General features: G+C 32.4%; 1 protein-coding gene across 1 annotated transcript; it reads right to left on the bottom strand.

Annotated features, from left to right (window-relative positions):
• Positions 1-6,155: 6,155 nt before the first annotated feature.
• On the bottom strand, positions 6,156-12,186 carry LOC134239114 (uncharacterized). Its single transcript, XM_062721268.1, has 5 exons — positions 11,871-12,186; positions 10,595-10,741; positions 10,081-10,204; positions 7,867-8,025; positions 6,156-6,551 (listed from the first exon to the last, which is right to left on the bottom strand). The coding sequence occupies exons 2-5, from the start codon at positions 10,627-10,629 to the stop codon at positions 6,459-6,461; spliced, it is 411 nt and encodes a 136-aa protein (XP_062577252.1). The 5' UTR covers positions 10,630-10,741; positions 11,871-12,186; the 3' UTR covers positions 6,156-6,458.
• Positions 12,187-17,204: the final 5,018 nt, after the last annotated feature.

The following is a 17,204-nucleotide window of genomic DNA, read 5'->3' on the forward strand; positions in this document are numbered from 1 at the left end:
GCAGAGTAAATATTAATCTAAACTTTTCAGCTAACTCTTTATGATGCATACTAGGCAATTTAGCCACATATGATCCACATATGCATTGCCTTTCATATGAGGATCATATGTGTATTTAATGATATGAGAATCATATGTGACAATTCATATGTGAATCATATGAATACACATATGTAAATCATATGATTTGCTTCATATGATTCATATATGATGCCCTTTTTTCATGATTCTCATATGAAACCAATCATTTGATTCACATATGATACACATAGCGGAATCATATGTGGCAAAGTTGCCTGTGTATACGGCTATATACTGTTCATTAAAACTTCTATTGTATTTTGATGTTCATATATCTTCAGAGTTCAGAAATAGATCTTATTCATATTTATTTGAAAATCAGACTGCTTTTTCATGTAAAAGAGTATAAATGACAAGAGCCAGTTTGGCCACCTAAAAATCAACATTTTAGAATGACATTCAGATACATGTATGTTTAATTGATACTTATTTTGAAGAAGAGATTATATTAGAAATATTTCTAAAACTTTTTTCACATTTATATTCACTCTCTAGCTGTAAATGGCATGAGAAATAATGCTATTTTTGCTATCTAACAAAAAGCCAAAAATATGCCTTTTTCTTGATGATTTTTTTTTCTTATGGGAAACAAAGAGCGCAGTGTAGAACATACATAATTTTTTTGTCACTAATCAGTATTGGATAGATACCTCTTTGGTAAAAATATTATTTAAGGTACTTGGACACAGATTTGAAGTTAATATTTTCTGTATATTTCTGTATAATATCACGAATTATATATTTTAATAGCATTTCACACAAAAATTAATTAAAAATCTTTTTTCATTTAAAAGTTATTAAAACTTTAAATTTTTTGGTGGGTTTGATTGACAAATCCTTTCACTTTCACAAATCTTAACTTTAATTATTCTTAATATCCTTAGGAAAAGTGGCAATCCTGACATAATTACGTAAAGTTTGCAATGCCACGTTAAATAGCCATGAAATGATAAGGAAGAAAACGTTATTCACAAATAAAAGTGAATGGGATTGGGCAGCAGGCAAAGCCTATTTTAGCCCTCTTCCTAAATGAAAATATAAATATAAAGCCTTGTCTTTAAATCATTAGAGTTTCATGCAACTAAAATATGACTAACTAGGTCAGAAGATGACGTTAATTGAATTATTTATCAAATAGCCAATTTTCGATTGCCATATGGAACTCTAAAGTAACTAGTTCTAATTGTAACGGGGACCGTTACAGATGTTCCCCTAAACGCTCCCAAATCCTTTTTTGTGCCTAATTCCTGCAAGACATTTTTAAAAATATGATCAGTACCGAAGTATTTCATCAACGAATTATAAAAGCTTTTATAAAAGCTATATGTCATTTAACGCATTGTACGCGCACACACGTGAATGCACATGCAAGATGATCATGGCATGTTTTCTAAACAATTAACATATCTATATATCGTGAAAATAAAAAAAATCTTTTCAATATACATTTTAATGTTTTCAAATATATTGGCCATTTTGCGTATTTCGCGTGTTAGTGCATTCATTTTGATAGTACCATAATGAAAGAATCCATTATACCTATTAATATTCTAAATTTTATCCCGTTTCCTTGAAAACTAAGAACATGAAGAAAGTTATGGACATTTAAAGTTTCAGCCAATCAGATTGCACCACACATGCATGCGCACGCTTTTCATAATAATTCTTATATATCATGCTGTTGATCTTTATAATGTATAACCATGTTCAAAATATCAAAGAGTTTTGTCAAATAGCAAGAAAGGTATTGAAACTTTAGTTTCAGCCAATCAGAGCGAAACGCACGTGCATACGCTTGAGATCTTGCTATTTTGACTATGTCCTCTTGTCTTTGCTTCTAATATATACTTTACCTGCAGATCTGTAGCTCTCCGAAAAAAAATTATTGATAGACCGGAGAGCTACAGTGCCACCCATTGAAAAAACTGTGTATATTTATTGCGCACAAAAAAGTGCGCTCGATTCTTGATTAATTCTTCCAAATCCTTACCTCAATTGCAAAAAATGGAAGATTTCGAAAAATTCCTCTCTCCTCTATCAAGATCTCTCTTAGTTGATATCTGAACGAAGCAAATTGGACCGAATTATCTCTGAAACCAAAATGGCAGTACAAATAAGCGAAATGTACGATGATTGTAATATCAGGGCCAGGAGGACTATTAACAACAATTATGAGGAATGTTTTGTTGTGGAAAGAGTCAAAGAATATGTTAGGAACACACGGTTAGTAAAATTTTGAGATTACAGTTTTAGAAACATGGAGAAATAAATCAAGAACCGAGCGCATTTTTGTGCGCAATAAATATATACAGTTTTTTCAATGGGTGGCACTGTAGCTCTCCGGTCTATCAATATACATTTTTTCGGAGAGCTGCAGATCTGCAGCTAATATATACTTATAATATGAGTTTCAAAGTATTTCATCAAAAAATTAAATAGTTACGTCTATATTAATTATATTGGACATTTCTCATGTTGCACGTGCGCGCTCTTGCAGGCACACATGCATGCACATGCTTTCATGATAATTCTTTTATATCAGTCTTCAATGCATGTGACACGTGTGAATTTTGGGGTGGTTGATTATGCAACTGTTTATTTTAGTTTAGGATGAAAATCCCGATTTAATTTTGATAGCAATTAATTTTAAGTGTACAGGTATTTTAGATTATGGCTTGGAGGCATTAATTATTATTATCTTTAAATTTATTTAAATTATTTTGATAGATCATTTAAACTTAACGTCTGCGGTGTAAGAAGAAAGATTTTAAATGTTGTTTGAGTGGACTAGCACTGTTACAACAACAATTATTTTCATCTGTAACTAGGCATAATTTTAGTATTATTTTACAAAGAGTAACTAAAAGCAAGTAGTTTAATCAAGTTTAATAGTGTAATACCTGTTCTCATGCACCTTTTTATCATGTGCCTGGATGAATTTACAAAACGTAATCATGGCAGTGTTGTATTAAATCTTAGAGTTTGATGATCCAATACTGTACCACGTAAATAATTTTTTGCGGTATAGTGCAACCGCAGAAATTGAAAACGCAAAAATTAATCTGTTGCATTTTTAGATATAGTGAATTGCATTCTTACACTTACCTCAAGGATTTACTGTAAATGTTTATGGATATTTTTTATATAAACCTGGGCAATTCTGTTCCAAATTTTTGTTGTGCATGAAAATTGTGAAGATAAATATTTTTGTATAAATATTTAATTTATGTATTTGATATACTATTTTGTTGAATAAAAAATGAACAAATTTGTTTAATCTGCTTTCATTCATCTGATGGATGGTCAGTGGCCAGCTAGAAAGGGAATACAGGCTAATTTTTGCCCCTTTGTCCTTGCAAACAATTTTGTTTCATTTTAAAGTTGCCCAGTTACCATTCTTTGTAACAAATTGTACTTTCCTTTTAAATTCAAACACTGGTGATTATGGCAAAAGGAATGAAAACTTAAATGGGGCAAAAATTTTCCCTGTAAACATTATTTTAAAGAATTTTCCCCTAAACGAGAAGGCAGGGCGATCAATAAAGAATATTTATATACCACCATAGATACATACTCTCCAACTAGATCTGCTGTAATGCCACTAATGCCCCTGCAAGCGGCAAAACTCGTATCAATTTGTATGCCATATTTAGTTTTAAATTTGTATGTAGCAGGACCACATTCAAACAGGACATATTTTCTGGTATAAAACTTGCATATGCATTTTTAGTCTTACACGTACATCCCTACAAAAGTTAGAGAATGGAAATTTAAAATTTCAAGAGCTGAAACTGAAAATTCCTTTTAAAGTTCAAGAATGATAACTCTGTCAAAAATCAACAGACCACGAGGAAATTCAAACATGACCTTCAAATTTCTATGATATATCCATATGCCATATTAAGTTGAATGTGTGCAACTGTTGCCAAAACAATTAATGAAAAATGGATGATGTTGAAACGAGCTCAGACGTTAAGCCCTTGGCCATTTTATGGCAAGGCCATAAAAAGTATAGTTAGTGTGAAACAGAATGAACATTTTAATTTTACATTGTTTATTACACAATTAAATTCTCACAAGAACTTTCAAATCTTTTAGAAAATATTCAAGTAGAAGCTGCCCGAATAATAACAGGACTCAGGAAAAATTCATCTAGAAATGCTTTGTATTTAGAATTGGGTTGGGAACCATTAAATAAGACAAGGGAAAGACAAAAACTCTTGTTGTTCTATAAAACTGTTTATGGTATATCCCCTCTTTATTTACAAGAAATGGTCACACCTTTTATGCCACCAAATCATGGTTATAATCTTAGAAATACATGTATTGATAATTTTAATTTTATCATACCTCAAGCAAGGACAGTCTCATATTTCAACAGTTTTTTGCCTTCTACAATAAGCTTATGGAACAACTTACCACTTGAAACAAAATGTATTGAATCTTATTCATGTTTTAAAAATGCCTTAAAGAAACCTGCTACGGATAGAATAAAGGATGTCAAAATCTTTCATTATGGAAATCGCAAGGAAAACGTTACTCATTGTCAATTAAGAAATGAATCTAGTAATTTAAATGCTCACCTGTATAATCAATACCTAAGTGAAATAGCCTCTTGTACTAAGTGTGGATATCTGAACGAGGATAACTATCATTTTTTCTTCAGATGTCCAGCCTATTATAATCAGAGAATGATACTTTTTGAAAGTCTTCAGAGTGTAATAGAACTAGAAACAATATCTCCTGATCAAATTTTGAAAATTTTGCTAATTGGTGATAGGCAACTACCTTATAAAGTTAACTGTTCAATTTTTGAAGCAGTCCAACAGTACATCAAGTCTTCAAAAAGATTTTAAAGTATTTTGTAATTAAGTAAAAAATAAATCCAGATATTTCTTATTTTTTCTATTTATTCCAAGTCTCAGCATTTCCATTTTCATGTGTATGTTGTATTTTCCTTGGTAATTTATCTTTGCACTTTATTATTTTTCTCTTTACTCAGTGTTGTTACTATTTCCTTTTACTTTGTATTTTCTTAAATATTAGTTTTTTGCACCTTACTTATTCTGTTTTGCTGTTTTGTTTGCACCTCTTTCTTCTTATTATTATGAATTTTTTTTTTATTATTTATTAATTATTATTTTCTTTTTGTCATTATATTGTATGGCGAGTATGCATAAGCTTAGTAATAATTCTTCTGTATAATTTAATTTAATTTATTATCGGGTATTTTTTTTCCCACCTTTAATCAACAAAAGAATTTAATGTAACTTATAAGGAATATTTTCATCATTGTAATTCATTGTCATTTCTTAACATTTGTAACCTTGACCTTGGAGAGGACTTATATAGGCCATGCCTGATGTCCAATCCAATTATGTAAGCTTACTTTACATAATAAAATATTGTTTAAATAAAAAAAAAAAAAAAAAAAAAATTAAATTCTCACAACAAAATTCTTGAACACTTGAATAGCTTTAAAATGAACATTCCGAGCTTTACTGACAAAAAGGTATAATCCATTCAGAGATAATTAACAGATTGTTCTAAAGAACTCTTTTAATTTAAACCAATTGACTGAGCAAATGGTTTGAAAACTTAAAAATAGAAGTTTACCACTGTTACATGCTATGCACGCATGCAAAGCTTTACACATCCTTTTACTTTACTTTCCTTGAAAATACATACCAGTATCAGGGACTCACTATATACCATGCATACAGTCATCAAAACAATTTATGCAACATGAATGTTCCATATTTTTTTTATGCAGTCTCAACTTATAAATGCAAAAATGCATATTTCATATAGAGACCAAAGTGCATGAATTGAATAATACAAATCATAACAATACTCTCCCAACACGTTTCCCAGTTTCTGAATAATCAAATGGACAACAGAAAGCTAGAGAACCTATTTACCGGGGTATACTAGTTCAGCATGGTTTTTTCATCAATATGAGCCACTGTTTATGAAGAAAACACTTCACTGCATTACCTAAATCTGTTTAACATATACTGGTACACACACACATCACTTATACTTCATCATTGATCATGTTGATATAAATGTTGATATATAAATCAATTATCCACTCGTGCCTTTGATTCTAGCCCCTGTTGGCAAATGGGATGCCTCACATACAGACACAAACATCACGGATACTATATATTAATAAACCAATTATCCTCTTGCTGCACTTTTATCTCCTTGGCAAGAGGATTCTCTGCCTTGCGGTGCCCTTGTCAAAGTTGGTCTGAGAGAGACACTTGAACAATCTATCATTCTATCATGGTGCTAAATTTTCTAAGGACTGCAGATTGCCAAGCCAAAACAGAGTACTGTATATTTCTTCTCTGTCTTTTGGGTCCCAGTAATCATAAGGCTTTGTGTAAGATATGGATGCAATCAAGTCCCTTCTTTATACATTTGTAGTGGTCCCCATTTATTTCCAAAAACGTAAAGATAATCTACAAATAAACAATGAGATTAGAACATAACCTTTATATGCCTACTGACAAAGAAAATAGAAATTTTCTTAAAATTTGGGAAGAATGGTTGTGTGTTATGGTACCGGGTACTTTGAAAATTCACAAGGATCTTAAAATGACAAATGTATATACACCAAAGGCTTTTTCCAAGATTTTTGTCAATTTTGAGATTTTTGGCTAAGAAAACAATGCTAATCACTGCTTTATAATGCATGAAAAATTCTTGCTGATTATTAAATGGTTTTCTAATTATTTGACAATAATCAAACATAAACACTAACACATGTGAATGTGCCGTTATTGAAGCTTCTGATTTGGTCTGCAACTGCCTGCTTCTGAAAGGAGCAATAAATCACTGTGACCACTTGGGGAATTCTTCACTAGCCACACAGAGGTTATCAGTAATTAAACTACAGGGACTCTAGAATTAGGGAAGGAGATCTAACAGGTCACTAATGACCATGAAATAGGAGGTGGAGCTTAGCTCTTGCCATTTTGCCGGGAAATCTTTCTGATTCAGAATTGAACCTATTTACTTAATTAAAAGCACCTAAATAAAGAAAAGAACCTCCCATTCTTGTGAATATGCATAGGAAATATGGATAAGTGACAGATATCCAAAGCTGAATCTCCAAGGTGTCATATATTTCTAGCTTTGGCAGACTTTGTTTTGTAATGGGTTTTTGCCCTCTACTGTAAAGTAAGATCAGACAGTTTGTGGTATTATTTCAAAGGATTCAGCTCCCTTATTTATTGACCAATTTCTCTGAAAACTGGCCAGAATGCGTCTCAAATGTGTGTTCACAAAACCGTATCTCAGATTTTTGATATCTTGCTCAGTTCTCGAATTATTGGGGGAAATGTAGAATTGGGCTAATAAATTGGTAACATTGAAAAACAAATGGATGTAACTTTTGAATAAAAAGATTTATCAAAAATCTGAGATACGGTATTAAAGTTCAATCTTTAATCTACATTGAGGCAAAATTTTGACTTTGAGAGGTGGAATACAAAAAAGTTGATTTATAAAATATAAATGCACTAATAATTACATTAAAATATTAATAATTTTTTAATAAGATAAAAATGAAAATTTAAATTAAGATCATTAGATAGTAAATTTAACAAGCTTTCAAATAATATATACTTTTAATATGTTATCTTTGTTAATAAAAGAATTACAAGGAAATTAAACTTTGCCCTTTGGAAACCTTTGGTGTATCCTTAAGTTGTAAAAATATTGCTGTATGGCCTTTATGAGCTTGATACTGTAAAGAAATACAAGATAACACACCTTTGACTTTAAACAAATCAGTCCAAGGACACCAGGTGTGAAGAATGAGCTCTGTCTCTCAGCCATTAGTTCTCCTCCGTGTTGTCCTAAGATACTGGGGGATAACTCATGTATATCAAAACCTACTGTCCCCTTCTCCTTGTGAGAAAAACCATTCACCTAATTAAGAGAAAAATCAAATCCCTTAATTTCAAAATACTGAAATTCTTTAATGTAGCAATATGGGTATCAAGGAATTTTCCATATGGATGCCTATACCTTTGGTTAATCAATTGTTTGAAGATTAAACAAAGGTTTACAGTTTAAACTGTACAAAAATTAAGCAGAGATTTACAGTTTTCACCATTAAAGAGAATAAGCAGATATTAACAGCCTAAATGTACAGAAATTAAGCAGATGTTTAAAGCTTAACAATACAGAGATTAAGCAAGGGGTAACAGCTTAACTATACAGAGATTAAGCAGGGGGTTACAGCTTAAAGGATTTTTATCACGCATAGAAATTTCTTAAAAATTAAACACTATTATATTCTTGAAACATATAATTATCGTTTAATCATAAAATAATGCTTTAAACTGTCGTATTTAAGCCATAATATGTCCGTAATGTAGGGTCTTCAGATTGAAAATCTCCACTAATTAGATAGGGGTCACGTGGTACTGAAACGTCATAGGTGTCAATGGGCAATAAGACCTCGTAAAGCGTATCGTAAGAAAACATCTATACCGTATAGATATTTGCCTGAAATAAAAAGAATACACCACTAGGTTGAAAGAAATTTTGATATTGACAATATTACTTTGGCTATGGATGCTCAATCTTATATGTTTTAACTTCTACAGCATAAAAATAAATAAAAAACACACCGTGAAAAGAGGAGAAGGCATTGAAGACGAAGCCGTTGACAACTCCTGTGGCTTCGACCAAATAGATCGAATTATTAACCTTTGACTTCTTAAATAATTATAAAAATGGTCATACGTTTTCTTTCTTCGTTATTTTAATAAATTATACATAAACAGATCTTGTGTATCTTCTATCTGTTCCAGCAATGAACATCATTTGATAGAAAGGACACTTCGATCTTCAATGGCGCCGTACGCAATGGTACGCCATTACGAGCTTCACAACACTAGTCTTTGTGCATTAAATGCATATTGATTTTTTTTTTTGAAAAAAAAATACTATTTCCATTAAATATATATTTTATATAATACAGAAAAATTTTGATCGTACATAAACCAATGCTCTGAATATATAGACAAATCCTCGCACCGACCAAGTCCCTGGCAGGTAAAAGAAACTTCCTAAAACCTTTCCTGTGCTGATTTTTCATCTAAACGCCACAAATTATTTATAAATATCTATTTATTAACCAATTATCATTTCTTAATTACTAGTAGGGTTTATAGACGAAGCCATTGGGTCGTTTTGTAAACACAATAAGTACTTCGCTTGACCAGGACTGACACCTATGACGTCAGAGCAATGGCGCGCAACATCGGCGATCAAAATATGCATATTGAGAAATTTAAACTTTGAATCGCTGAAACAACCAAAATATTAATTTTCTAACCAAAAAATTTTGATGGATGATTTTAATAGCATATAAACTTTGTTATATCAAAAAATCATGATGCATGATAAAAACCCTTTAACTGTACAGAGATTTAGCAGAGGTTTACAGTTTTTACCATACAAGAGATTAAACAGAGCTTTACAGCTTTAACCATACAGAGAATATGTAGAGTTTTAGTTTTCACCATACAACAGATCAAGTAAAGATTTACAGCTTTCCCCATACACCAGATTAAGTAGAGGTTTACAGCCTCATTATACAGAGATAAAGTGTAGGTTTACAGCCTAACTGTACACTACAGATATTAAGCAGAAGTTTACAGCCTCACTGTCCAGAGATTAAGTGGATGATTTACAACCTCACTGTACAGAGATTAAGCAGAGGTTTACAGCCTAAATGTACAGAGACAAATCAGAGGTTTACAGACCATGTAGAGATTATTAATAAGCAGTTTACAGCCTTATTGTACACTAAACAGATTAAGCATAGGTTTACAGCCTTAAATGTATAGAGATTATGCAGAGATTTACAGTTTTTATCATACAAAGATAAGGCAGATTAGAAGTTATTAGCCTAAATGCACAGAGATAAAGCAAAAGTTTACAGCTTTAAGTTCAATCTAAATTTTTTTTTACCTCTATGTGTGCTGTTAGAACTGTTGCAGGTGTACACTTGGGGTAGCTAACAAATCGCACATCAGGAGAAGACAATGACTTTTGATGGCCTATGGCAATGGTAGCTTCACGATTACCTCCAAGCCTAAAAAGAAATTTACAAATTTACAGATTCGTTTTAATATATGAATACATGTACTTTTTTATACACCCAACTTGATAAGTGGGAGGATATATAGTGATTGTGATATCCATTTGTCTTTAATACATAATGTCATAATGCATCTCCTATTTTACTTATAATCTGGTTATTTCAGGTTTCCCTGATCGAAAAATGGACTTTGTCATTGGGGGGGGGGATGTTGTTATCATTTAGTGAGCTCACCCTGTGCTTACATTGCCTATAGTTTTGATTAAGTTTGAATATAATACATGTACGAACTTTCAAGGGAGAGTTTAAATAAAAAAATCCACATGAACTCATTTGCTAGTTAAAAATTATTTAAATTCAATCATAACTTGTCTGACAACTTACTCAGGTTGAAGAGAAAAGATTTCTGCAAATTTCATAAACAAATGGGTGTACTGGCTTTTCCTCAGTGGACAAGAAAATCTAATTTCTTGAAATTTTCCTAAATACTTGAGGAAATCATCTGTTCTGGCTTGCCATAAGAGATATTCTCTGCAAAACAGAAAAGAAAAATACAAACTTAAAATACTTCTACGACGGCGTATTCGTGCCATTTTAACAATGTAGATTTTTTTTAAAATCGTTTGTACGATTTATTAAATCGTTTGTACGATTTATTAAATCGTTTGTACGATTTATTAAATCGTTTGTACGATTTAATAAATCGTTTGTACAATATAATAAATCGTTTGTACGATTTAATAAATTGTACAAACGATTTAACAAGCAAATTGTATAAACGATTTATTAAATTGTACAAACGATTTACTAAATTGTACAAACAATTTATTAAATCGTACAAACGATTAATTAAATTGTACAAACGATTTATTAAATCGTACAAACGATTTAAAAAAAAAATTTACATTGTTAAAATGGCACGAATACGCCGTCGTATACTTCGGCATTATAAAGTGTACTTGAACATGTTGAATGGTTGGCTGCTTAAAGACTTTTTAAAATAAAAAAGCAAATCTTCACCACCATCACCAGTACTGTAGATCACTAAATTTTCGCGACACTTTATTTTCGCGAGATAGTCATTGACTCTTTATTAGCGAGACATAATTTTCACGAAATGTAGTCATTGCTCTATATAAGCTTAATTAAGGAATACTTTTAAACACGAGAATGAAATTTTCGCGACCTCATTTTCTTGCGTAATTTCGCGTAATTATGCGAAAATAAAGTTCTCGCAAATAAAACATGATTCAAAGTATTTAAGTAACTAAGGGCTCTTTTCCCTTTTGACGTCAAAGAATTTGTAAAGACTTTCGTCATTTTTTTTGTCACTGAAATTAGGGAAGATTACTTTTGGTTTGTCGATCTGTCTGTATTTCTTTCTGTCTGTAACACTTTTGTTTCTATGCGACACCTCACGAAGTTTGTAACTCTGAGCATTAGCTAACCAGGTCAGTGGATATTTGAAATTAGAAAATTAAAACTATAAAATAAAACCAAGTGGACCGGATATTTTGCAATTCGAACAGCCTCGCCCTTTGTTCTCTTTTTGAATGTTACCTGTACCTGTCCAATAAGTTGAATCTTATTGGACACCTACTGTGCTGTAGTTTAAAACCGAAGAGTGAACTAAATGAAATTTAAAAAAAACAACACCTACCTTTTAGTTCTTGTTCCTGATGAATCCAACAAATCATTTGATTTTAGTGAGCCATCGTTAATCTTTTCGCGAGCATCTTCTATTTGTTCTATGAGTGATACAGGTTATCGGTCTTGGACCATTCTCAAATGGTAAACAGAAAGTAAGATATCCTTGCATTATATCTGCAAAAACAGATAAGTGTTTCGGTGATAATGTTGATGAATACACATGTCCTCTCCATTCCGTTTGTTTTACACGGTCAATCAAATTGCAAAGAGGAATGTCACTTTGATCATAAACTACCCCCAATGCTTCTAAATACGCTAGTTGCCATCTGTATGGGCGGCGGAAAGTGTAAAAAAGACGTTTATGCAAAACTAACAAATAATTTTATAAACATAATGAAATACAAAACAGACAACCTTAAAAACAAAAACAACCGACTCGTTTGCAAAATCAACAGACTCCGATGCGAAATCAACGATCACCAATGCAAAACCAACGGTTAATTTTAAAAACATAATGAAATACAAAACAGACAACCTTAAAAACAAAATCAACAGACTCGTTTGCAAAATCAGCAGACTCCGATGCGAAATCAACGATCACCAATGCAAAACCAATGATTATTCACTGAATTATCGCTAGATGGCGTGCAAAAAAAAAAAAACATATATTACCTGAATTAACGTTAGATGGCGCGCAAGTTTTTCTACGTAATCATTATTTTTGTACTTTCATAGGGACGTTAATCATGCGAAATTATATATCAGTATCCAATTGGTAAACCTCGGAATGTATTATAGAATGTATTATCGGTATCGAAATTATTTGTACTAGTATATCGGAATACATATAATAAGGGATCATATGCTACCGATATATAGTACATTATATATACCCATTTTTATCTATTAGATTGACCCTGTGTATACTTTAGGGTATGACTTGAGTACTTTAAAATATATATAAAGAAAAGAAATTAAGGCAAGATCCATATTTTTTTTGGCCTAAAAATAAGGTGAAGGAATGTAGTCCTGACAGCGATTACTCCAGGTTCGGGGGATACTGTTTTCGGACTCGGAGAAATAAGGCAAAATGCACATGGGACAAGGGCTACTGCGCATACCATGCCAAAGATCCCACCACACCTTGTACAGGAGTACAAGTAACAGCTTTTCAGAAAGCTTGCCTGACTTAATCAATCAATATCTGTAAGAGAAGTGATAAACCTTTTGAGCAATACTTTTTTGTGTTTGAAATATGTCTTTTTATCTGAGAACCTTGTAAAAACATTTAATTATATAACTTGTAGAAGAACGATGCCTTTGCTGCATTCTGAAGAGTTGTTAACAGAATGGTTAATGTATGTGGATTTTCTGCCAATCGCAACTCCTCGGTCCCACTTCTCGGGCCTTATCTAGGGAAGAAGACCACATATGTAATTGACCCCCCCCCCCTTTTCACAAACTTCGAAAAAAAAAGCATGGATGATGTATATAGACCTATTATATGTGGAATATGGAGTTAACTTTATTCAATGTAATGATATTATCTAAGATATACTATAAAAGGGGCTTCAACAGGAAATGTAGAAATTTTTAACATCAGATGATGTCGATACATTCGAGTTTGTTTTTCGACCTCTGACGATGGATGCGATGATGCGATTGACTTTTCTGCAAGTAGATTGATCTACCCCTGGATATAAATTTAAAGCTACACCTATTCTGAAATCTGTTGTCAAATCATTCATTGTGAACATTTTAGAGAATGGATATAACTAAATACATATGTTGAAGGAAAGTATTTTCTCCGATGAAGTAAACAGTTGGTAGTAGTTTGTGTTCATTGATTTTTTTTTTCTGAAAGGTGGATACTATAATTTTTTGAGAACGAAATAGGTAAAACCAACATTTAGGCCTTTGTGGAAAAGAAATCCAAGATTTCGCACAGGTAATTTCTTTCGTCAAATCCCCTGGAATCTGGTTGTACTGCGTCGATCGTTTGTGGTGATTGGACTAGTCCATTAAAATTTGGAATAAACCAATAGAGGGGAAACAAATTAGAGAAATCATTACCGGCCGCCAGGAGGCGGTCGGTTACTTGATATGAAAGTTTGAAGTCGACGTGCGTTTCTGCGGAGTTAGAACAACTGAAATAAAAATATTTAAAGTTCATGTTATAGAATATTAAACAAAGATATTTTTAAATGTTTAACAAAAAGCACAATAATCATGAAATTAAAATCATATAAATAATGGGGGTAAGTGTTTCATCCAATCCTGATTGACATACTCCGACATGATTGAAGTGCGGCGAAGTTATTTGTAGGCATAGTCTAAAACAAAGACCGCGTTATAAATCAACAATTTTACTTTCTCTTTTTAAACAGCTTATACGGGATTTGTTGTATTTATTTTGAAATGACGTGTATATTTATACATTTTCTGTGGAAAATTTTCAAAACTTTGATAAAATATTTATTTCATAAAAGCACAGAATCGTACAACATTTTGGTCCAAGAGACTAGGATAAAGCGTGTTTTACAATGTGCCATGCATTTTCCCGCCACATCTCAAGAGACTGAAAGAGAAGAAATGTAGTGGTGGATCTAGAGGGAGTTGGGGGAAGTTAATATATTCTAAGAAAGAGCTTTTTCATATTTGTTGCGTTTTTATTAAAGTAAACTAAAGCTTACTTTAAATTTTATCTGTACAGGCGCAGATCCTGTTTTTCGGGAAGGGGGGGGGGTGTTCCACCTCAATAAAAACAATCCAACCCCAATTTTTTTTTTCACGTGTGCAGATCCTTTGATCCGCGCACATAGATCGCTAAACAAGTAGCGATTTATGTGAGCGGATTAAAGGATCTGATTTTAATGAGACTACTTCCTAAATTAACTTATTCTAAAACAAATTTAGCAGACATCACTTAGTCATATACATAGCTGCAGATCTGTAGCTCTCCAAAAAATATAATATATATTGATAGATCCGGTCTATCAATATTTTTTTCGGAGAGCTACAGATCTGCAGCTAAGTCATACAGAGAAGAGCAAAAATGATAAAAGTACAACTTGACAAGTGATTTTTCATGTATCAACAGTCGTTTGTCTTGTTTGAATTTTAAAAGTCCGACATGATTCTATTATCTGAGGTTTGCAAAATGGATGTTGATAGAAATTTCGAGGGATTTGGACCCGGACTACAATTTTCTTACATGTACATATATAGACTTGTAAAGTAAAAATATGTGTTTTGTTTTCTTTGTAACTTTTTAAAGAAGATTCATTTCCAAAATATTTTTTGACACATGAAAGAACAATGTGTCAGATAAATATTCACATAAAAATGGGGGCGCTCAATGTGGACATCCTGGTTATTAATAAACTTCTGACGTCATGACCTCCGAATAGCTCTCGCTTGGCTTAAAATGTGTAAACAAACCAAATGACCTCTCATTTCAATACATATTTCTATGCATAATTTATGCTTGAAATGCACCTTGATGCATCTTGTGCATATCATTGTAAACTTTTGACATTAAACTTATTCTATATCCAGAAAGTTTCACAAACATATGAGCATGTTTTTATTTTTATCATTGAAAGGGAGGCATGTGAATTTCCTTTATGTGCTACTTTTAAGCCATTTGACCTTCACTGTATAATTGTAGACACGATCCATTTACGTTCCTATGAAAGTACAAAAATAATGATGACGTAGAAAAACTTGCGCGCCATCTAGCGTTAATTCAGGTAATATATGTTTTTTTGCACGCCATCTAGCGACAATTCAGTAAATAATCGTTGGTTTTGCATTGGTGATCGTTGGTTTCGCATCGGAGTCTGTTAATTTTGCAAACGAGTCTGTTGATTTTGTTTTTAAGATTGTCTGTTTTGTATTTCATTATGTTTTTAAAATTAACCGTTGGTTTTGCATTGGTGATCGTTGATTTCGCATCGGAGTCTGTTGATTTTGCAAACGAGTCTGTTAATTTTGTTTTTAAGGTTGTATGTTTTGTATTTCATTATGTTTATAAAATTAGTTGTTAGTTTTGCATAAACGTCTTTTTTACCCTTTCCGCCGCCCATACATCTGGGTGTATTTTCTTTAAATGAATACAGTGCTTCATCAGACGACATTAGGCCTACGTCGGCTCTCCGTTTTTCTGCTCTTCTTCTGATACTCAAATCTGCAGAACTAAACGCCTTCTCTTTCATTTCTTTTATCGTACAGTGACGTACTTTTATTTCCGCGCCATCACATACTCGGTTCACCTCGGTCGATTACATGTTTCCAATGGGTCTTCGTTTGTTTGGCACCGGGATGTTTCAGCCCCTCCCTTCCCCGAATATTCGGCTTAATGGGAGTTTTTATTAGAAATCACAGGCACTGATTTCAGAAATAAATTTTAAACCCATAGTATAATAATAACACTAGGTATCTTACTCCGAATTACACTCAGTACCCCCTTCTCAGAAACGCACTCATTTACACTTTCAGATAAAAAGCACTGGCAAACTTTTTATTACCATTGTCTTCTTCGATAATTTATGTACACAACCATATACGGCTTGTATGTCTTTGTTTTCATTTATAATCTCCGTAAACAGCGTCAAAACTCTGCGCGCTGAGTGGAAAGTGGAATCCAACCAAGAAACGGTATATGCATGTATGTGCCGAGATCCCGCACGATAGGAAAACAATTAATTATCATGTTAACTAACCTTAATTATGGTCACCGTCCGGGCCTCTATGTATCCGTAAGTTCTCGTAGTGGGGCGGATCAACTGGACTTCCTAAGTCCTGAGGGTTAATAATAACCCTAACTCTTGGTCGCGGTGCTGAAAAATAATAAATGCAGTTTAAAAGCCTTCATTTAGTGAAGGCCTATTTAAATCTTTGTTTCATTTATAAAAGTTTACGATTATTTTTTAAATGCCTCAAACACTTCTTACCCATATAGTTTTCATAAAACCACTTTGCCCCATGAAAAAGCAATACAGTTGTAACAATCATGTTGCTTGTCGCCGATGGTGTGAGAAATAATAGTATGACGTCACAATGAGACAACAGCGCCTTCTACTTATTACGTGTATATAGGAGATTAATTGTGACGTCATACATGTAGCAAAGACAGTTTTTTTCTCTCTTAGAAAACCAATTTTTAAATTTTTTGTCAAAAATATGTTTTTGGTTTATGATAAATATATATAATTATAATAAAATTTTATTATATAAACACTGATAAATATTCCGGCAGATTTTTCACTTCTTTGATGTCGTTCGCAATTAAGTAGCTTCTTTACCGAGGCCTTCCGATTGATTAGATGGGTTTATGTATTTT

The sequence above is a fragment of the Saccostrea cucullata genome, unplaced genomic scaffold, assembly GCF_032062105.1.
Source record: "Saccostrea cucullata isolate Sc308-1 unplaced genomic scaffold, CSIRO_AGI_Scuc_v1 ctg12742, whole genome shotgun sequence".
Classification (NCBI taxonomy): domain Eukaryota; kingdom Metazoa; phylum Mollusca; class Bivalvia; order Ostreida; family Ostreidae; genus Saccostrea; species Saccostrea cuccullata.